The sequence below is a fragment of the Paramisgurnus dabryanus genome, chromosome 8, assembly GCF_030506205.2.
Source record: "Paramisgurnus dabryanus chromosome 8, PD_genome_1.1, whole genome shotgun sequence".
Classification (NCBI taxonomy): Eukaryota; Metazoa; Chordata; class Actinopteri; order Cypriniformes; family Cobitidae; genus Paramisgurnus; species Paramisgurnus dabryanus.
The window spans coordinates 5612981-5630129 of NC_133344.1; the positions used below are offsets into that span (position 1 = coordinate 5612981).

At 35.1% G+C, this 17149-nt stretch overlaps 1 protein-coding gene and 1 pseudogene across 1 annotated transcript in view; both read left to right on the forward strand.

Annotated features, from left to right (window-relative positions):
* The window catches only part of LOC135771705 (uncharacterized), a 65680-nt gene that overhangs the window by 29362 nt on the left and 19169 nt on the right, over positions 1 to 17149 (forward strand). The window contains exon 2 of the mRNA XM_073815415.1: positions 3065 to 5355. Within this exon, the coding sequence (XP_073671516.1) occupies positions 3065 to 4320 (1256 nt within the window). The 3' untranslated portion in view covers positions 4321 to 5355. The remainder of the gene's footprint in view (positions 1 to 3064; positions 5356 to 17149) is intronic.
* The window catches only part of LOC135771655 (uncharacterized), a 32544-nt pseudogene continuing 31273 nt past the window's right edge, over positions 15879 to 17149 (forward strand).

The window sequence follows — 17149 nt, forward strand, 5'->3', positions numbered from 1 at the left end:
CCAACCTTTGAAACGAAAACTCACAGACGAAAAATGGGATGAGTTAAATAAAACAAGAAAGTTTTGTGAGAAACGGAGGTATAGTGATAATGGAGTTTCAAGAGGCTGGCTATCTTAAAACATTTTTGCACTCTGTACAGAACTTTTGGTCAACTACAGTTTCTATAAGTGCTATACAAATAAAGTTGATTACATTTTGATCAATATATAGATTTTTTTATTATACAAACTGTTGCTGGACAATTTTTTATATGTTTGTATTCAACATAATATCTTAAAGGACAAGTTCGGTATTTTAGACTTAAAGCCCTGTTTTCAGATTGTTTATGGTCAAATAGAATGGTTTTGACTGAAATTTCGACATTTTCGGCTGCCCTGAGAATTTTCGCTTGTTTGTGTTCCAGCTCAGACCTCTACAATGGCTTTATAGGTGCACTGGAACAATCCTTCCTAAAATGCATTCAACTTTCGTTTACAAAGACGTGAAACTCACCGAGTGGTCAGGGGTGTTCACTGGTATGCTCACACAAAAATCGCTCCAAAAGACGCATTCCAACAGGTTTTATCGTAGTTTTTACCAACTCCATTGACTGTATTAGACGTCCTGTGAGGTACGGTATTACTCCGCGCCGGGAACTTTGTTTCTATTCTTGCAATTGGCAAAGGCGGATTAGCGCCACCTCCTGGGCTGGAGTGTTTATTATTCAAGCTCTAAGCGGAAGAATGTACGGGTGTGAGGCGTTTGGGGAAATAGGTCCACAAGTTAACAACGAATGGTAAAACAGCTGTTGGAAAGCATCTTTTGACGCGATTTTTGTGTGAGCATATCAGTGAACACCCCTGACCACTCGGTGAGTTTCTCGTCTTTGTAAACGAAAGTTTAATGCATTTTAGGAAGGATTGTTCCAGTGCACCTATAAAGCCATTGTAGAGGTCTGAGCTGAAACACAAACAAGCGAAAATTCTCAGGGCAGCCGAAAATGTCGAAATTTCAGTCAAAACCATTCTATTTGACCATAAACAATCTGAAAACAGGGCTTTAAGTCTAAAATACCGAACTTGTCCTTTAAATGTACTGAAATTAATGCATATGTGACAAAAAGGCTGTTTATTATTCTGGCCGGTAAAAAAATATGCTTGGCTGGTGGATTTTTTCATCTACCAGACCCTGTGGCAGGTGAGCCAAAAAGTTAATTTCGGACCCTGCTCCCTGACCTTACTTCATAAAGCTCAGCATCATTTAGATAAAACTGTTGCTTGTGTCAGAATGTTTTTTATGCATTTTACATCAGCATTTAATACTGTACAGCCACAAATTTTAAAAGGAAGATTACAAGATTTAGGTGAACATAGCTGGTTAATTTTATGGATTGAGAAATTTTTAAGCAATAGGCCCCAAAGAGTCTGTGTTAATGGGGTCTCATCTGACTTCATAGTCTTACATTCTGGGTTACCACAGGGATGTCTATTATCCCCTTTGCTCTTCTCTGTTTATACCAATGAGCTCCAGTGCAACAGGGATGATCTTGCTCTGATTAAATATGCAGATGATCTGGTTTTAATTTCTTGCCAAACAGACCGGAACTGTTCCACCTATTTTGAGTGTATTGAAAGTCTTGTGCAATGGTTTGACAACAGTCATCTACGGTTGAACATTGGAAAGACAAAGGAATTATGTTGTGGGAATCAGAATAACTGCTCTCCCATATGAACAATTTACTATAAAAGGTGTAAAGAGAGAGCAAGTCCAAAATTTTAAATATTTAGGCACAATCATCGATGACAAACTTTCGTTCCAGGATAATGTGGACTACCGGTATGTACATAAGAAAACTAGACAACGTTTAAGTCTACTTAGAAAGTTGCGAAACTTGGACATCGAAAGGAAAATTTTAACTACTGTATATAGATCAATGATTGAAAGCATTTTAACTTACAACATCGTCTCATGGTATGGAAATTTAACAATGAAACACAAGAATAAATTAACACGAGTAATTAAAGGCGTTCTAAGCGAATCTGCGAGACGTTAGTTTTTGTTGACGTTTGAATTGTTTTCAAACAGACGGAGCGTAGCTAACTCCTCCCCCTCCCTTCCGTGCTTTCATGAACGCGCCCAACCCCTACCCCCAAATCCTTCTTGTCGTTTATTGGCTGAAACACTTTGTTATGGTTTCTGTTTGTAGGTTTGGCCACTATGTTGTTATTGCCGTTTGTGAAGCCGGGGCTGTCTACAGAGATCGTGTTTTTTTACAGTTTGATCAGCGGACAGGCAGCAAGCAGATAGTGAGGAGATGTTTGCTGTATGTAACAAAAAAAATTTTATGGTCTAAAACGCGTCAATTCGCATAGAGCACCTTTAATGAAGCGAATAAGATTATCGGCCATAAACAGAGCACATTGCAGGAATTATTCTCACACTTTCTGGAGAAAGGGGTGTTAGTGATTTACTCAGACCAGACTCATCCCCTGCACTACTGCTTTGAGGTCCTCCCTTCCGGGCGTAGGCTACGCGCACCATATGCCAAAAAGAACATTTTTAAAAGATCATTTATTCCATTGGCAGTGACCGTTTTAAACCAAACTTTTAATTAGGGCCGTTATTGTGAATGTTGTATTAATCTAACTGAATCATGTATTTTTTAATTAGTATGTATGTATCAAGTATTGTGTGATTTATAATGTGTTTTTTATTATGTGGTGTGTAATGTTGTTGTGGAATGTTTGTTGAAGCCAGTGTCAAAGATGAATTTCTGTCCAGTGAATCTGAACAGACAATAAAGTCAAATCAATCAATCAATCAATCAATACTTGAACATTTTTTAAAGTATTTTACCATCCTGGATGATAGAATTAGATGTGAATGAAGTCATTACTTAAAGTATGTTAAAGAACTGGTGAATCGTTTTTTTGAACCGGTTCTTTGAAACGAACTGTCCAAAAAGAACTGGTTCACAAAAAAAAAGAGTCCGACTCCCCATCACTATACAGAATCTCAATTTTTCATCCTTCTTTGTGTAAATAAGAGTGAAAAGACAATTTAATTGTTTCATGTTTCTTTCAGGTGTGAAGAGTGATTCATGTTTGGATATAGAAATAACGTCCTCAACATCAAAAGAGCGACTGACAGCACAAACTCTTTCCTGCATCACCTGTGGAAAGACATTCAGCTCACAGAGACTTTTAGAGAGACATGAGAGAAAACACACAGAACAGAAACTCTTCACCAGATCTGAGATCAGCTTTACTACCTTACAAGAGAAGAAACTTCATTCAGAAGACCACAGAGAGAAGAAGAAGAAGAAGCAGTTTCACTGTGAGCAGTGTGGGAAGATTTGTGTCTCTTCCTATAAACTAAATGTTCACATGAGGATACACAGTGGTGAAAAGCCTTTCAACTGCACTGAATGTGGAAAATACTTCAGAATAAAAAAAAATCTTAAAATTCATCAGAGAGTTCACACTGGAGAGAAACCTCATCACTGTAGTGTCTGTGGGAAGAGTTTTGTTCAACAGTCAAACTTACTTTATCACAAGAGAATTCATACAGGAGAAAAACCTTTCAAATGCTCTCAGTGTGACAAGACGTTTGCTCAGTTAGGTTCCTTACAAGCCCATCAGAGAGTTCATACTGGAGAGAAACCTTATCTCTGTAGTGTCTGTGGGAAGAGTTTTAGTCAACGGGCTTCATTACTAAATCACACGAGAGTTCATACAGGTGAAAAACCTTACAAATGCTCTCAGTGTGGCATGACATTTGCTCAGTCAGCTTCCTTAAAATACCATCAGAGAGTTCATACTGGTGAGAAACCGCATCACTGTAGTGTCTGTGGGAAGAGTTTTGTTCAACAAGCAAACTTATCTAAGCACAAGAAAATTCATACAGGTGAAAAACCTTTTAAATGCTCTCAGTGTGACAAGAAGTTTACTTGTTCAAGTAACTTAAAATACCATCAGAGAGTTCATACTGGAGAGAAACCTTATCACTGTAGTGTCTGTGGAAAGAGTTTCTCTAATTTAAATCATTTAAGAATTCATCAGAGAGTTCACACTGGAGAAAAACCTTATCACTGTAATCTCTGTGGGAAGATGTTTAGTGTACGTGATACCTTACTAAAGCACAATAGAATTCATACAGGTGAAAAACCTTACAAATGCTCTCAGTGTGACAAGACGTTTAATTGTTCAAGTAACTTAAAAACCCATCAGAGAGTTCATACAGGTGAAAGACCTTTCAAATGCTCTCAGTGTGACAAGAAGTTTACTTGTTCAAGTAACTTAAAAACCCATCAGAGAGTTCATACTGGAGAGAAACTTTAACACTGCATGTTTTTGGGAAGAGTTAATCAACAGTCAAACTTTGTAAAGCACCAGTGACAAGTGTTGGGCAAGCTACTTGGAAAATGTAGTGAGCTAAGCTACCAGTTACTTCATATTAAATGAAGCTTCACTACACTGAAGCTACCCCCCTGGGAAATGTAGCAAGCTAAGCTACATCAATAGTAGCTTGCTACATCCAAGCTACTTTTTTATTTTTAACCAGTTTTATTATGTTACTATTTATTCAGTTTCAATTGATCATTTTGGTAATTATAGGCAATACAAGCATAATGTAGGCCTAGGTACTTCACATTATGGGGCGGTTTGCTGGACAGGTCTTATCCTACTAAAAAAAAAAAAAAAAATTGGTCTTATCCTACTCCCAGAATAAAATGCATGTTTGAGCTGCCTTAATTTAAAAACACCTTGCCCTGACATATTTTAACACAGGGGTCTCCAAACGTGGTGCCCGCGGGCACATTCTATTAATAGTTTCAATTGTAATATTTATTACATGTTTTTATATTAGCTTGGCTTGATGACATAACCCAGTCAGAGGTAAAGCACGAGTCTTCACAGAATGCGAGTGGTAATGTTTTGTATGAATGAAGGAAGGCTGCACAACTCGAAAATACGGGACAAACGACGTCCTGTGTTGATTCAAAATGACGAGCTTATTCTCAAATTCAGGACGACTTCAAAATTTTTTGGAAAATTGTAGCTTGTGTGGACGCTACCTCACTACTTGGTCAAGAAAAGAGCTTAGCTACTGAAAAGCTATTTGATTTAGAAAGCAGCTAAGCTACCGCCAAGCTACTGAAAAATGTAGTTAAACTAAATATTGTTAAAAACAAGTTAATAGTAAAATAAGAGCAAATAATCAAATTATGAGCAATATCACAGATAAATAGAACAGAACAAACATACAAATGAAATAAAACTGTGCTGCTCATGGTTTCAGATGGACCTAACAGTACTGTATTATGGAGGATGAAAAATGACTTAAAGGTCCCATATTTGAAAGTTTTATTTTAGGTTATGAACCTGTATTTCTTTGTTCTGATGAGGGAAGATATTTTGAGGAAAGTTTGAAATAAAGACATTTGTGAGCCCCATTAGCTTCCATAGTATTATTTTTTTCAGTGTTGTTCTTTGACAGTTGTTTTATGAGTGAAATACACATTTGAAATAACGTTTCCCGTGGAAGTAAACTAAATGTTAGTTTCTGTACACTAAATGGGCCGATGTCTGTAACTTAAAGTGACACTTTGTAGTTTTTCAACCTTTATAATCTATTTTCAAGACCCTTGTGATGGTACATCGACTTAAAATAGGTTAAATTACATGTTCACCATAGCCTGACCGGGTCTGTATTAGGGATCGACCGATATGGATTTTTTTGTGCCGATACCGTTTTTTTCCAACAGCCTTAGCCGGCGACCGTTACAGGCTGCCGATTTTTTCTTTAGCCTTTTATCATAAAAATGGTAAAACCAAATGTTACAACTCTTAATTTAAAAAAGGAACATTTATTGAACTATATTTAAGAAATAGTAAAAACAGGGGGGTAGAACAAGTAAGAAAATTCAGTGCTGCTTAAAATACACAAATAAAATAATTACACCATTGCACACAGTAGCAGCAACCAAGCAGCATAACAAGGGGAACACTTTACTTTATCCATGAAAGTAACCAAATATTACAACCTATTTAATGCTTAGGTCTAAGTACTTAACTTAATCTCTTGTAGAGCAAATGTCTTTTATAAGAAGACAAGGAAAATGTAAACAGCAATACTGATCAAAAACAACTTAAAAAGAATTGTGAATAATATGCGCATTGCCCCACTTCTGTACCTCACACACCCTAGGGCTCTATAATAAATGCGAGGGATAGTTAGTTTGCCTCAGCTCGCTGGAAACGCATAAAACTGAACAAATACATGAGGATTTGTGTTCGGACTTCGGTCAGATAGTAGAGCGTGTACACGTGGGAGAGGTGCAGTGAGAAAGACCTGGATGAGAGAGTGCATGTATCTTTGCGCTCCCAGTGAACGGAAATGTTGACAAAACTTACAAAATACTTAAGAACTTAAGAAGGAGGAGGGTTTTTTTTACCAATGCTGACTTGGCCCTCATGCATGCTTTTGTACTAGTAAGGTAATGTTATAATGCTTGCATGTATAAGTCCTGTCTGGCGCCCGAACACTCTTTTTTTTCGTGAATTTTACTGGAAGCTACTTGGAGAGTTTAGAGAGAGACTTATATCATGTGACACTGTGGCATCGTGGGGGCGTCATGGACCTACGATACGGGCAATCTGGGATCGATTCCCCTTTAGGGCAATATTTTTTTAAATATAAACTTTAACCAAGCGACCACCGTTACAACTGGCTAGTAAACGTGAGCTACGTGACTTTTTTGACGTTTGATGAAAATAAAACCCATAAAATTATATGACACATGATATGCTGGAAGTCACACTTTGTGACCTAAAGAGTTGTCTTCTTTTCCTTTGCAACAGTGCTGCGGCGCTTGTGGCCTCTAGGGGTGCTAGACGTGAAAAATACATGTCTAGCACCCCCTAGTCAAAGAACTTATATTGACAAGAAGTGAAAGTTAATAGAACTTTCCATTGCAACACACTGAAAAAAATGATTATGGCCCCAATTAAATGAAGCATAATTCAATTTAGCTAGTTTTAACAATTTAATTTAAGTTTTTGATTTTAATTAATATATATTAATAGGTTTTAAGCGAATTACATGTGTTTTAAATCCAAGTCATGTCAATTAATTAAATTCAGTTTATAAAATTTTTTGGTTCTTTGCGCATGCGCACAAATGCACATTTCCCCTGGCGCATAAGGAGTTTCCAGTCAGGTTCACGGTCGGTGGGCACTGAAGTTGGGATATTTCAGTTTTGCTCAGTCGGTTTATTTGCACAGTAAGTATTTCATGTAATACATTACCTTTTATTACATTTAATATTTTTAATAATACGCCATCTATAAGATAGCTCCTCCAGGCTGAGTTCCTGAGGCAATCACAGCAATTACGATATAACGTAAACAAATATTACACGACTCTGAGAGCGATATTGCTTTTATACAACAGTTCGACGACACACGTTTGAAAAAAACGAAAACTAGAAAACAACAACGGAGTTATTTTAAAAGCCTCTTTGTTTGGGAACTACGTTCTTCTGCCACGGATTTGAAGGCCAGAATGACAGGTAACACTCACCTGTTTTGAATCTCATAATAACTCAATGGACGGAATAGCCGTTTCTTAAAGCAACACTATGTAGTTTTTCGACCTTTAAATAATGTCTCTAAAATTATTTCAGTGATAGAACAACTCTTAACTGGATGAATTCTACTGCTGCTGCAACCTGAGCAGCCTCCTAGCTGCTACAAGCACACTCTGAAAGTGGCGGTGGAGGGTAGAGCACACAGCCCCGCCCCTCCCCCTGCCTGCAGAAGAGTGTCTGATACCAGGCACTGTTGCGCTTTTCAACCACATGGGGGAGCCAGAAGTCAATCTTACATGGAAAATACATAGTGTTGCTTTAATATTACCGTTTCTTGGTCACAAGGTGTAGTTCAGTCGAGAATATATATGTATAATATTCAAATATGCAGTCGATTAGTAAAGATAGCGCCTGTTTGAACGTTTGCTTAGGAGCTTCGGTATGTGAGAACCAGACAGCGGACGTCAGTGTTCACTCGCCCCGCTGACCACTGCCCTATCAGGGCTACATCTCTGTCAGGGATTCCCTGGCTCTGATGTTGGCCCTCTCTGTTTTTGATGGTCAAAAATTACATAAAATCAGCAGTATTTGCTGTCATGAAACTATTACTTGTTTTCTTATTCATATTTAGTGTCTTTTGTGTTGTTATTGTTTTGGCGCGAGGTTAAAGTTAATAAAACTATATTTATATAATCTTAACGTGATACAAGCACTCGCTTATTATTGAGACAGGGGTAGCTGCAGCTTGGAGTAATGGGCGTTGCAAGAGGTATGAGTATTGGTATTGGTAAGAGGTTTCTCATTGGTCAAATGAGCTTCCTTCTCGCAACTGCGTTGGCCAATCAGCAATAACCATAGTTACACGTCATTTCCTTTAGACGGAAAGAAGGTGGCGGAGTAAAACATGTGCAATATAATTTGTTGGTCTCTTTGCTTGACATCTGTCAGCTTTGGTATTTATTTAATTGTTGTTGACACACACATACTGCATTTGCATCGAAGACATCAAGAGTCGGAGATTTATATCAATGTCCGTTCTGTGCTCTCAGTGTTTTATACTTTGTCAATATCAGAAGATACACAGTCATTTGCAAAGCTACAGACTTTGCGCGGTTCGTTATGAAGGGTCTTCACTGCCCGTTCTATTCAGAGAGTTTGATGGTTTCTGTTCTATGGACTGCTACTACAGTATGAATCGGTGAAGGAATGAGTTTTGACTTAAAACACAAGCATTTGATGACAAATTCAATTGACGTTTAAAAACATAATTGTAAAAATGACTACTGAATAAATGTTATTTTGGATAAATAGGTGTTTGTTTTGCTTAATGTATTAATGTCATCTAAAAGAAGTTTATTAAACCGTTTTTACTGTATTTTATAATTATATGGTCAGTGTTTGATCAAACATGTATATATGCCTTTATAAAGCAAAAACATTTGCTGTACCATTATTATAAAAATAACATTACTTTTAGTTTGTATGTACTTTAAATGAAAGTACAAAATTAGTTTAAATTTAATAGTGTCAGGAGACATTTTTATCTTTAAAATAATAATTTGTTTTTTTATTATTTTTTATTTTATTATTAAGTTTAAGTACAGACATTTCAAGTGTAATGCAATAAAAAACTATGAATACAATGCTCAAAATGTGTAAATCAGAGAATAACAAGTATAAAATGAACAATACAAATAAATACAAAAATAAAAGTTTATGAATCAAGGTAGTTATAGATATTTCAAAAACTTTGTTTTGTGATCTCATGTTTGAAAGGGTTTCAAAGTATACTGTGAGATCAGTCTTATAAAAGGTAATATATAAAAGGGTTTCTTTTATTTGTCTTATGCTTAAAATAATTTAATTATATAATTTAGTTTTTCAGAAAATATGGGTTTTGGAAACAAAGAAAAATGTGAGGTTCTAAATTCTAATTCTAGGAGTTTCTATTTTAGGAATATCTATTTTAAAGTCAGTCCAAAATTAAATAGAAAAAGGGTTTTTTTTACGCCCATTGCAATTTATGTCCATTAAACAGCTTTTAAGTCAACTGTCCCATTATGTTTGGCCCATTTAAGCGACTGTAATTCCTTAATCATAAAGACAAATTGGAAATTTTGTGAATAACCTATAAATAAAAGCTCAGAGTGTGCACTCTGTCCCAGTATTTATGGAGGGCACTGAATAATAAATGGGGAACAGGGGTGTCATAGTTTTTGTATGTAGACTTGCCTGTAGACTTCTCAAAGTGATATGAATCGGAACAATCTCTAATAACAGCTTAATTTTATTTAAGGACAGTCAACAAGATGACTTATTGAAAGACCCGGAAAACATCACCATGGGCATATCAAAAAGAAAGAAGGTGTTCTTGAAGACTATGGCGATATTGGAATCGTTGATGGAGTAATGATTCTTGAGCAGCTCAAATCTGTAGCACAAGCCTGTGCATTGATGCCGAGTACAATTTATGTGCTTACTTTGGCATACCACAAAGAACTAAAATACTACAATGAATTTTTTGTTTGTTTTTATTATGTAGATGGATTCTAAAGCTCTACCCAAAAATTCAAGGACTGAAAAACTTTTTAATATTGAAATTTTGCAGCAGACATGTATGTGCATGCTCAGCTTGAAATGTTAGTCCAATAATGCTTTAAATGATTCATAAACAAATATACTGTTGTCTGTAAAAATATAACACTTTTTTTATTAATTATTGTGCAATGTGAAGTTAGCACTACTGTTTTTGACTTTTGTGCAGTTTTAACATTGCTGTTTTATTGATTCACAAACAATGTGGCCTCTTTCCACCTGTGTTTTTTTATTTTATATTTTGTGAATGTGCAGTGAGCACTTGTTTTAAACACTTGTTCACACAAATAAATTGTTATTGAACATGCACTACATTTGCTGACATTAAAAAATATCAGTAAACTTACTACTTGGTGTATTTGCAAAGCCATTTAAGGGTCATTTTTATATATTGTTTTTAAGGATAGTGATTGCAAACAATAAATGAAAGTTAGTCAATGAAATGTTTTTATTTAAATGTAGCTAAAATAAATTGATTGCAACCACTTACCTTGAAAAATTAGTACATTTAATTAATAATTTTTTGGGAACCATAAAATAACGTTCCCATAACGTTGCTGGGTGGTTATTTTTAAAATAACCTAAAAATAACTTATACCTAACGTTCTCTAATGGTTATTTTTTGGTTATGTTTTTTTTTTTTAGGAAATTAAGTAAAAGCATAATTAAACCCATTATTTCTGAAGTGAGAACGTCTGTTGTGCGCGTGCTCCTCTGCACGCGCTTACCTCACGCTCTTCACGAGCACCCGCTTTCTCTTGTACGCGAATTCGCATAATTTAAAAAATAACGGTCGTTAACGGTTTTCTTTCCTCAGAGACATACATTATATTAGCGTTTCTTTTTTCTCTTTCTTTCTTTCTTTCTTAAGTAACTTAAATATGTGAGAAAAAATGTATATATGAGTGATTTCCGATCGATTTGAGGAGAATATGAGGAGAATATGATGTTAGAAACTTTTTATTGTCGAATAAACGAATAGCCGCCTAACTGTGGTAAGATCTTTTTACCTAAAGTGAATGAAATGTTTATTTATTTGGCATTTGGTTTTTACTTCAGAGTCTAACATTATTTAAGCGATTTATTTTCTTTCTTCATTAGTAACTTTAATATGTGAAAACGAAAATATATTTTAATGATTTCCATGAAGGAGAATGTGATGTTAGAAGCTTTTGATTGTTGTAAAAACTGAGAGCTATTCGGCTAACGTTAAACTGATCTGTTAACCTGAAGTGAATGAAATGCTTATTTGTTGTCAGTTGGTTTTACCTCAGTCTAACATTTATTCTAGCGGTTTATTTTCTTTCTTCATTTAGTAACTTATATGTGAGAAATAATATATATTTTAGTGATTCCCGTCTATATGAAGAGAGGATGTTTTTGATTATTGTAATAATGGAGAGGCGGCTAACTGCTGTGGTAAGATTTTTTGATCCAAAGTATGTTTATTCATTTTCAATAAATATCTGTCATAAGTCTTCTTTATTGTGTTGAAGTCATTTATATATTTGATAAAATACAATGCTATCTAAATTCAATGTGTGGTGGGTTGAGTTTTTTTAATTTAAAATAACCTGTGTTATTCATCTAATGTTTCAATAGACATTTTTTCAGTAATAAAATAATTTAATTGGTTTAAATGTTGTTATTAATATATTGGTTTATTCCTTTTTATAGACGGGTTGCACGGCGACGTCACTAACTGGTTGCGCGCGCAACCGAGGGGCAGAAAGAAGAGACGTGCATTGTGTTGTATGCTAGTAGCGGTGTCTGTAAGTCAAAATGCCAAGGAATTTTTGCGTGGAAAATAGTACCAACAGAGTCAGTGCTGGGTGCCTGATGTTAACATACCAGTAGATGCGACTATTACGTTACTAGCATTATAATTATAAAATTATAATTCATACATGTATCACAGTAACACTGCAAAAATAAAGACAGAAAAACAGATACAACTAAAATCAAGTCTTATTTATGTACAAACATTAAAGAACGCTTCAATAATTAAGGTTGTTGCAGTAGCAGATCAGCTCACCAATCGGTCTTTCTGCCCCTTGGTTGCGCGCGCACCCTGCAATGTTTGTAAACTTGCAACCCCTCTATATGGAAATGTGTTTAACATATTTTGGATAGATATGATAGAAAAAAACACAACATGGAATGTACCAACCCAGCAAACACAGAACGTTCCCCTAACGTTAGTTTTTGGTTATATTTTGGTTATTTTTTTGGGAACCAAAAAATAACGTTCTGGGAACGTTATTTTTAGGTTTTATTTTTTGCAACCATAAAAGAACGTTCCCATAACGTTGTAGGGTGGTTATTTTTAAATAACCTAAAAATAACTTATACAGAACGTTATTTTTTGGTTATTTTTTGGTTATTTTTTTGGAACCATAAAATAACGTTCCCATAACGTTGCAGGGTGGTTATTTTTTAAATAACCTAAAAAGAACTTATACAGAACGTTATTTTTTGGTTATTTTTTTGGAACCATAAAATAACGTTCCCATAACGTTGCAGGGTGGTTATTTTTAAAATAACCTAAAAATAACTTATACAGAACGTTATTTTTTGGTTATTTTTTGGTTATTTTTTTGGAACCATAAAATAACGTTCCCATAACGTTGCAGGGTGGTTATTTTTAAAATAACCTAAAAATAACTTATACAGAACGTTATTTTTTGGTTATTTTTTTGGAACCATAAAATAACGTTCCCATAACGTTGCAGGGTGGTTATTTTTAAAATAACCTAAAAATAACTTATACAGAACGTTATTTTTTGGTTCTTTTTTGGTTATTTTTTTGGAACCATAAAATAACGTTCCCATAACGTTGCAGGGTGGTTATTTTTAAAATAACCTAAAAATAACTTATACAGAACGTTATTTTTTGGTTATTTTTTGGTTATTTTTTTGGAACCATAAAATAACGTTCCCATAACGTTGCAGGGTGGTTATTTTTTGGTTTTCTGGAACCATAAAATAACCTAAAAATAACTTACACATAACGTTCACTAATGGTTATTTTTTGGTTATGTGTTTTTTTTTAGGAAATGAAGTGAATGCATAATTAAACCCATTATTCCTTTAGTGTGCACGTCTAATATGCGCGTGCTTGTCTGCACGAGCTTACCGCCTTCTTCACGAGTACCCGCTTTATCTTGTGATCAGGAAAAGTCGTTAATTTAAAAAATAACGGTCCTTTCGTTTTTACCTCAGAGACTAACATTGTTTTAGCGGTTCTTTTGTCTCTTTCTTGATTTAGTAACTTAAATATGTGAGAAGAAATATATATACGAGTGATTTCCAATCGATTTGAGGAGAATTTGAGGAGAATATAATGTTAGAAACTTTTTATTGTTGTAAAAACGGATAGCCGACTAACTGTGGTAAGATCTTTTAACCTAAAGTGACTGATTTATTTCTCATTGCGTTTTAACTTCAGAGTATATCATTCTAGCGATTTCTTTTTTGTTTCTTCATTAGTAGCTTAAATATGTGAAAACGAAAATATATTTTAATTATTTCCATGAAGAGAATATGAAGTTAGAAGCTTTTGATTATTGTAAAAACTGAGAGAGAGATGCTGATTGTTGTTACTTAATAATGGAGAGGCGGCTGCTGTAAGGTCTGTTAAACTAAAGTGAATTACATGTTTATATATTTTCAATAAATATCTGTTTTAACTCTTCTTTATTGTGTTGAAGTCACTATTATATATTTGATAAAATATAATGTTATCTAAATACATAATATGTGATGTGTTGAGGTATTTTTATATAAAATAACCTGTGTTATATAATGGTATAATATTTTAATAGACATTTTTTCCAGTAATAGCATAATTTAATTATTATAGATTTTGTATTAAATAAATTATTTTATTCCTCCTTATACGGAAATGTGTTTTACTTAGTTTAGATAGATATGATAGATAAAAACCAACCAAAACACAGCATGGGATGTACTAATAGACGTGCCGTACTTTTGTAAGCCTTCACTTCTTCACTGAGGCTGGAGTCTTGCGCGCTCTGTCAGTGCGTGCACGGAGCCGCGGCAACGCGCCCTCGCGCCCTGGTGAGATCATTTTTCACTCCATGTCAGCTGTGCATTTTCCAAGGTTTGTTTTTGGTTAGCCAGGAAAGTTTTCTTTACAGAAATAGAACGTTGTTTTTAGGTTATTTTAACGTTATTTTAACGTTGTTTTTAGGTCTCCTAACGTTAGGAGAACGTTCTCCTAACGTTAGTTTTTGGTTCTCAAAACGTTCCCCTAACGTTAGTTTTTGGTGTTCTAACGTTATTTTCCAAGGTTTGTTTTTGGTTAGCCAGGAAAGTTTTCTTTACAGAAATAGAACGTTATTTTTAGGTTATTTTAACGTTTTCCTAACGTTAGGAACCTTGGAAACCTTGGAAAATAACGTTATGGGAACCAAAAACTAACGTTAGGGGAACGTTTTGAGAACAAAAAACTAACGTTAGGGGAACGTTTTGGGAACCAAAAATTGTTAGCTGGGAATAGACGTGCCATTCACTGCAGCTAGAATCTTGAGCTCTGCGCGCTCTTTCAGTGCGTGCACGGAGCCGCGGCAACGCGCACTGTCCTGTAGATCATTAAACTGTTTTTGTTCCATGTCAACTGTGCATACTCCCAGCAAAAATGTTTGGTTCCCAAAACGTTCTCCTAACGTTAGAATAACGTTCCCATAACGTTAGTTTTTGGTTCCCATAACGTTATTTTTTAAGGTTTGTTTTTGGTTAGCCAGGAAAGTTTTCTTTACGAAAATAGAACGTTATTTTTAGGTTATTTTAACGTTCCCCTAACGTTATTCTAACGTTATAATAACGTTAGGAGAACGTTAGTTTTAGGTTAGTTTAAAGTTTTTCTAACGTTCCCCTAACGTTATAATAACCTAAAACTAACGTTCTCCTAACGTTATTATAACGTTATCATAACGTTAAACTAACCTAAAAATAACGTTCTATTTCCGTAAAGAAAACTTTCCTGGCTAACCAAAAACAAACCTAAAAAAATAACGTTATGGGAACCAAAAACTAACGTTAGGGGAACGTTTTTAGAACCAAAAACTAACGTTAGGAAAATGTTTTGGGAACCAAAAATTGTTAGCTGGGAGAGCATTGCATCATGTTCTAAAAGATTTTCATGTTTGTAGCGGGATCCAGGGGATTAATATGTACAAAATATATTTCATACCTAGTGGAGTTGGTAACTTATAATACTAGTAAATGTTTAAAGTAGCATAAAATAGAATTACGTAATAAAGCAAGAAAAAAAACTACCTCATATGTGAATCTATTAAATGATTGGATTCCACAACTGATAACAACAACACATACAGACAAGACAATACAGTATTTACTGTAGGTGTAGCAAGTGAACAAAATTTTTATTAAAGAAATTTAGAATTGCGCGTCTGATTTGGCTGTGAGATTCGCTGAGAATGAATTGGCTGTGAGAATTTTCATTCCAAAATGGCGGCCGCGCTACCTAAACGCCACCTAGTGACTATTGCCAAAAACGAATGAGAGTTCCCCTCTTGTTCTACTCTTTGCCTCAGTCCAGAAGATGGCGGTAATGCACACTGTTTGTAAACTGTCAGTAAAACCACCGAAGAAGAAGAAGAAGCGTCTTATCCAGTACAGCAGGAGGCGCTGCAGCTCTTTAATCTGCAGATAAACTCCAGAAAGAAAGTAAGAGCGCGCGCGTGTGATGTGTTTGTGTATCCTCAGTGTTTGTTTCATTGAGTGTAAACGGAGTCTTGTCTCTCTGTATTTTAGTGTTGAGACGATGCAGGACACTACAGTGTGTGACAGTAAACAGAGCTTACAGGAGGATCAAACCTCCACAGAGTCTCTGGATTCTGTCTGTAACGCTGGAGAACAGCAGCAGATCCTGCAGACCAAACTGAAGATGTGTTCAGTTGAACTCATCGACTGCACGAACGTCATGATGAAGATTAAAACTGAACCCACAGAAATCAAAACTGAACCCACAGAAATCAAAACTGAACCCACAGAAATCAAAACTGAACCCACAGAAATCAAAACTGAACACACAGAAATCAAAACTGAACACACAGAAGAGGAAGATCGCACTGATGAAGATGATGTTTTTATTCCATCAGGTATGTCTCCTTAATTGTTGTTGTGTTTTTAACATTTTTAACTGTCATGTGAGGACCTGTTTTGTCACAAACTCACTAATCAAAAGTCCAAAAAATGTAAGTACTAAAATTTTAGGACATTTTAGTTTAGGATATTTTTACAACTTATCAGGCACGTAGGCTTAAAGGGTTAGTACACTCCAAAATGCTAATTTTACTATAAATCACTTACTCCTGTGTCGTTCTAAACCCCAAAGTGCTCAGATTGTCTTAAGAACAAATTTTGTAGATACTTTTGATGAAAACTGGGAGCCAAGCAATAACAGAACGTTCCCCTAACGTTCCCATGTCTCCCAAAAAACAAATAAGAACTTGCAATCCAATCTTTTGTTCCGATGGGACAGAATTTCACACAACACCGGGACACAAAAACGTTAACGTTCTTAGAACGTTCCATGTAGGTTATTTTGTTATATTTTATAACCTAGAAAGAACGTACCCTGTATGTTTTTTAAGTTATAACGAATAAACTTTTATGGCCTAATGGATGGCCTTTATTAAAGGGACAGTTCACTCAGAAATAAGAATAATGTAATAAATGACTCACCCTCATGTCGTTCCAAACTCGTAAGACCTCCGTTCATGTTCGGAAACTTTAAGATGTTTTAAATTTAGTCCGAGAGCGTTCTGGAAAGGAAAACTAGACCAACACAACCAACATGTAAATGCATTCCCAGGTAACACAAGTCATAAGCATATTACAACAATGTATGATTAACTAAGAATAATAGTGAACTTTATAATTGTTAATGTTATGAAATAAGTCAGTCTTGATGACGTATGCAGCTTGCAAATGCG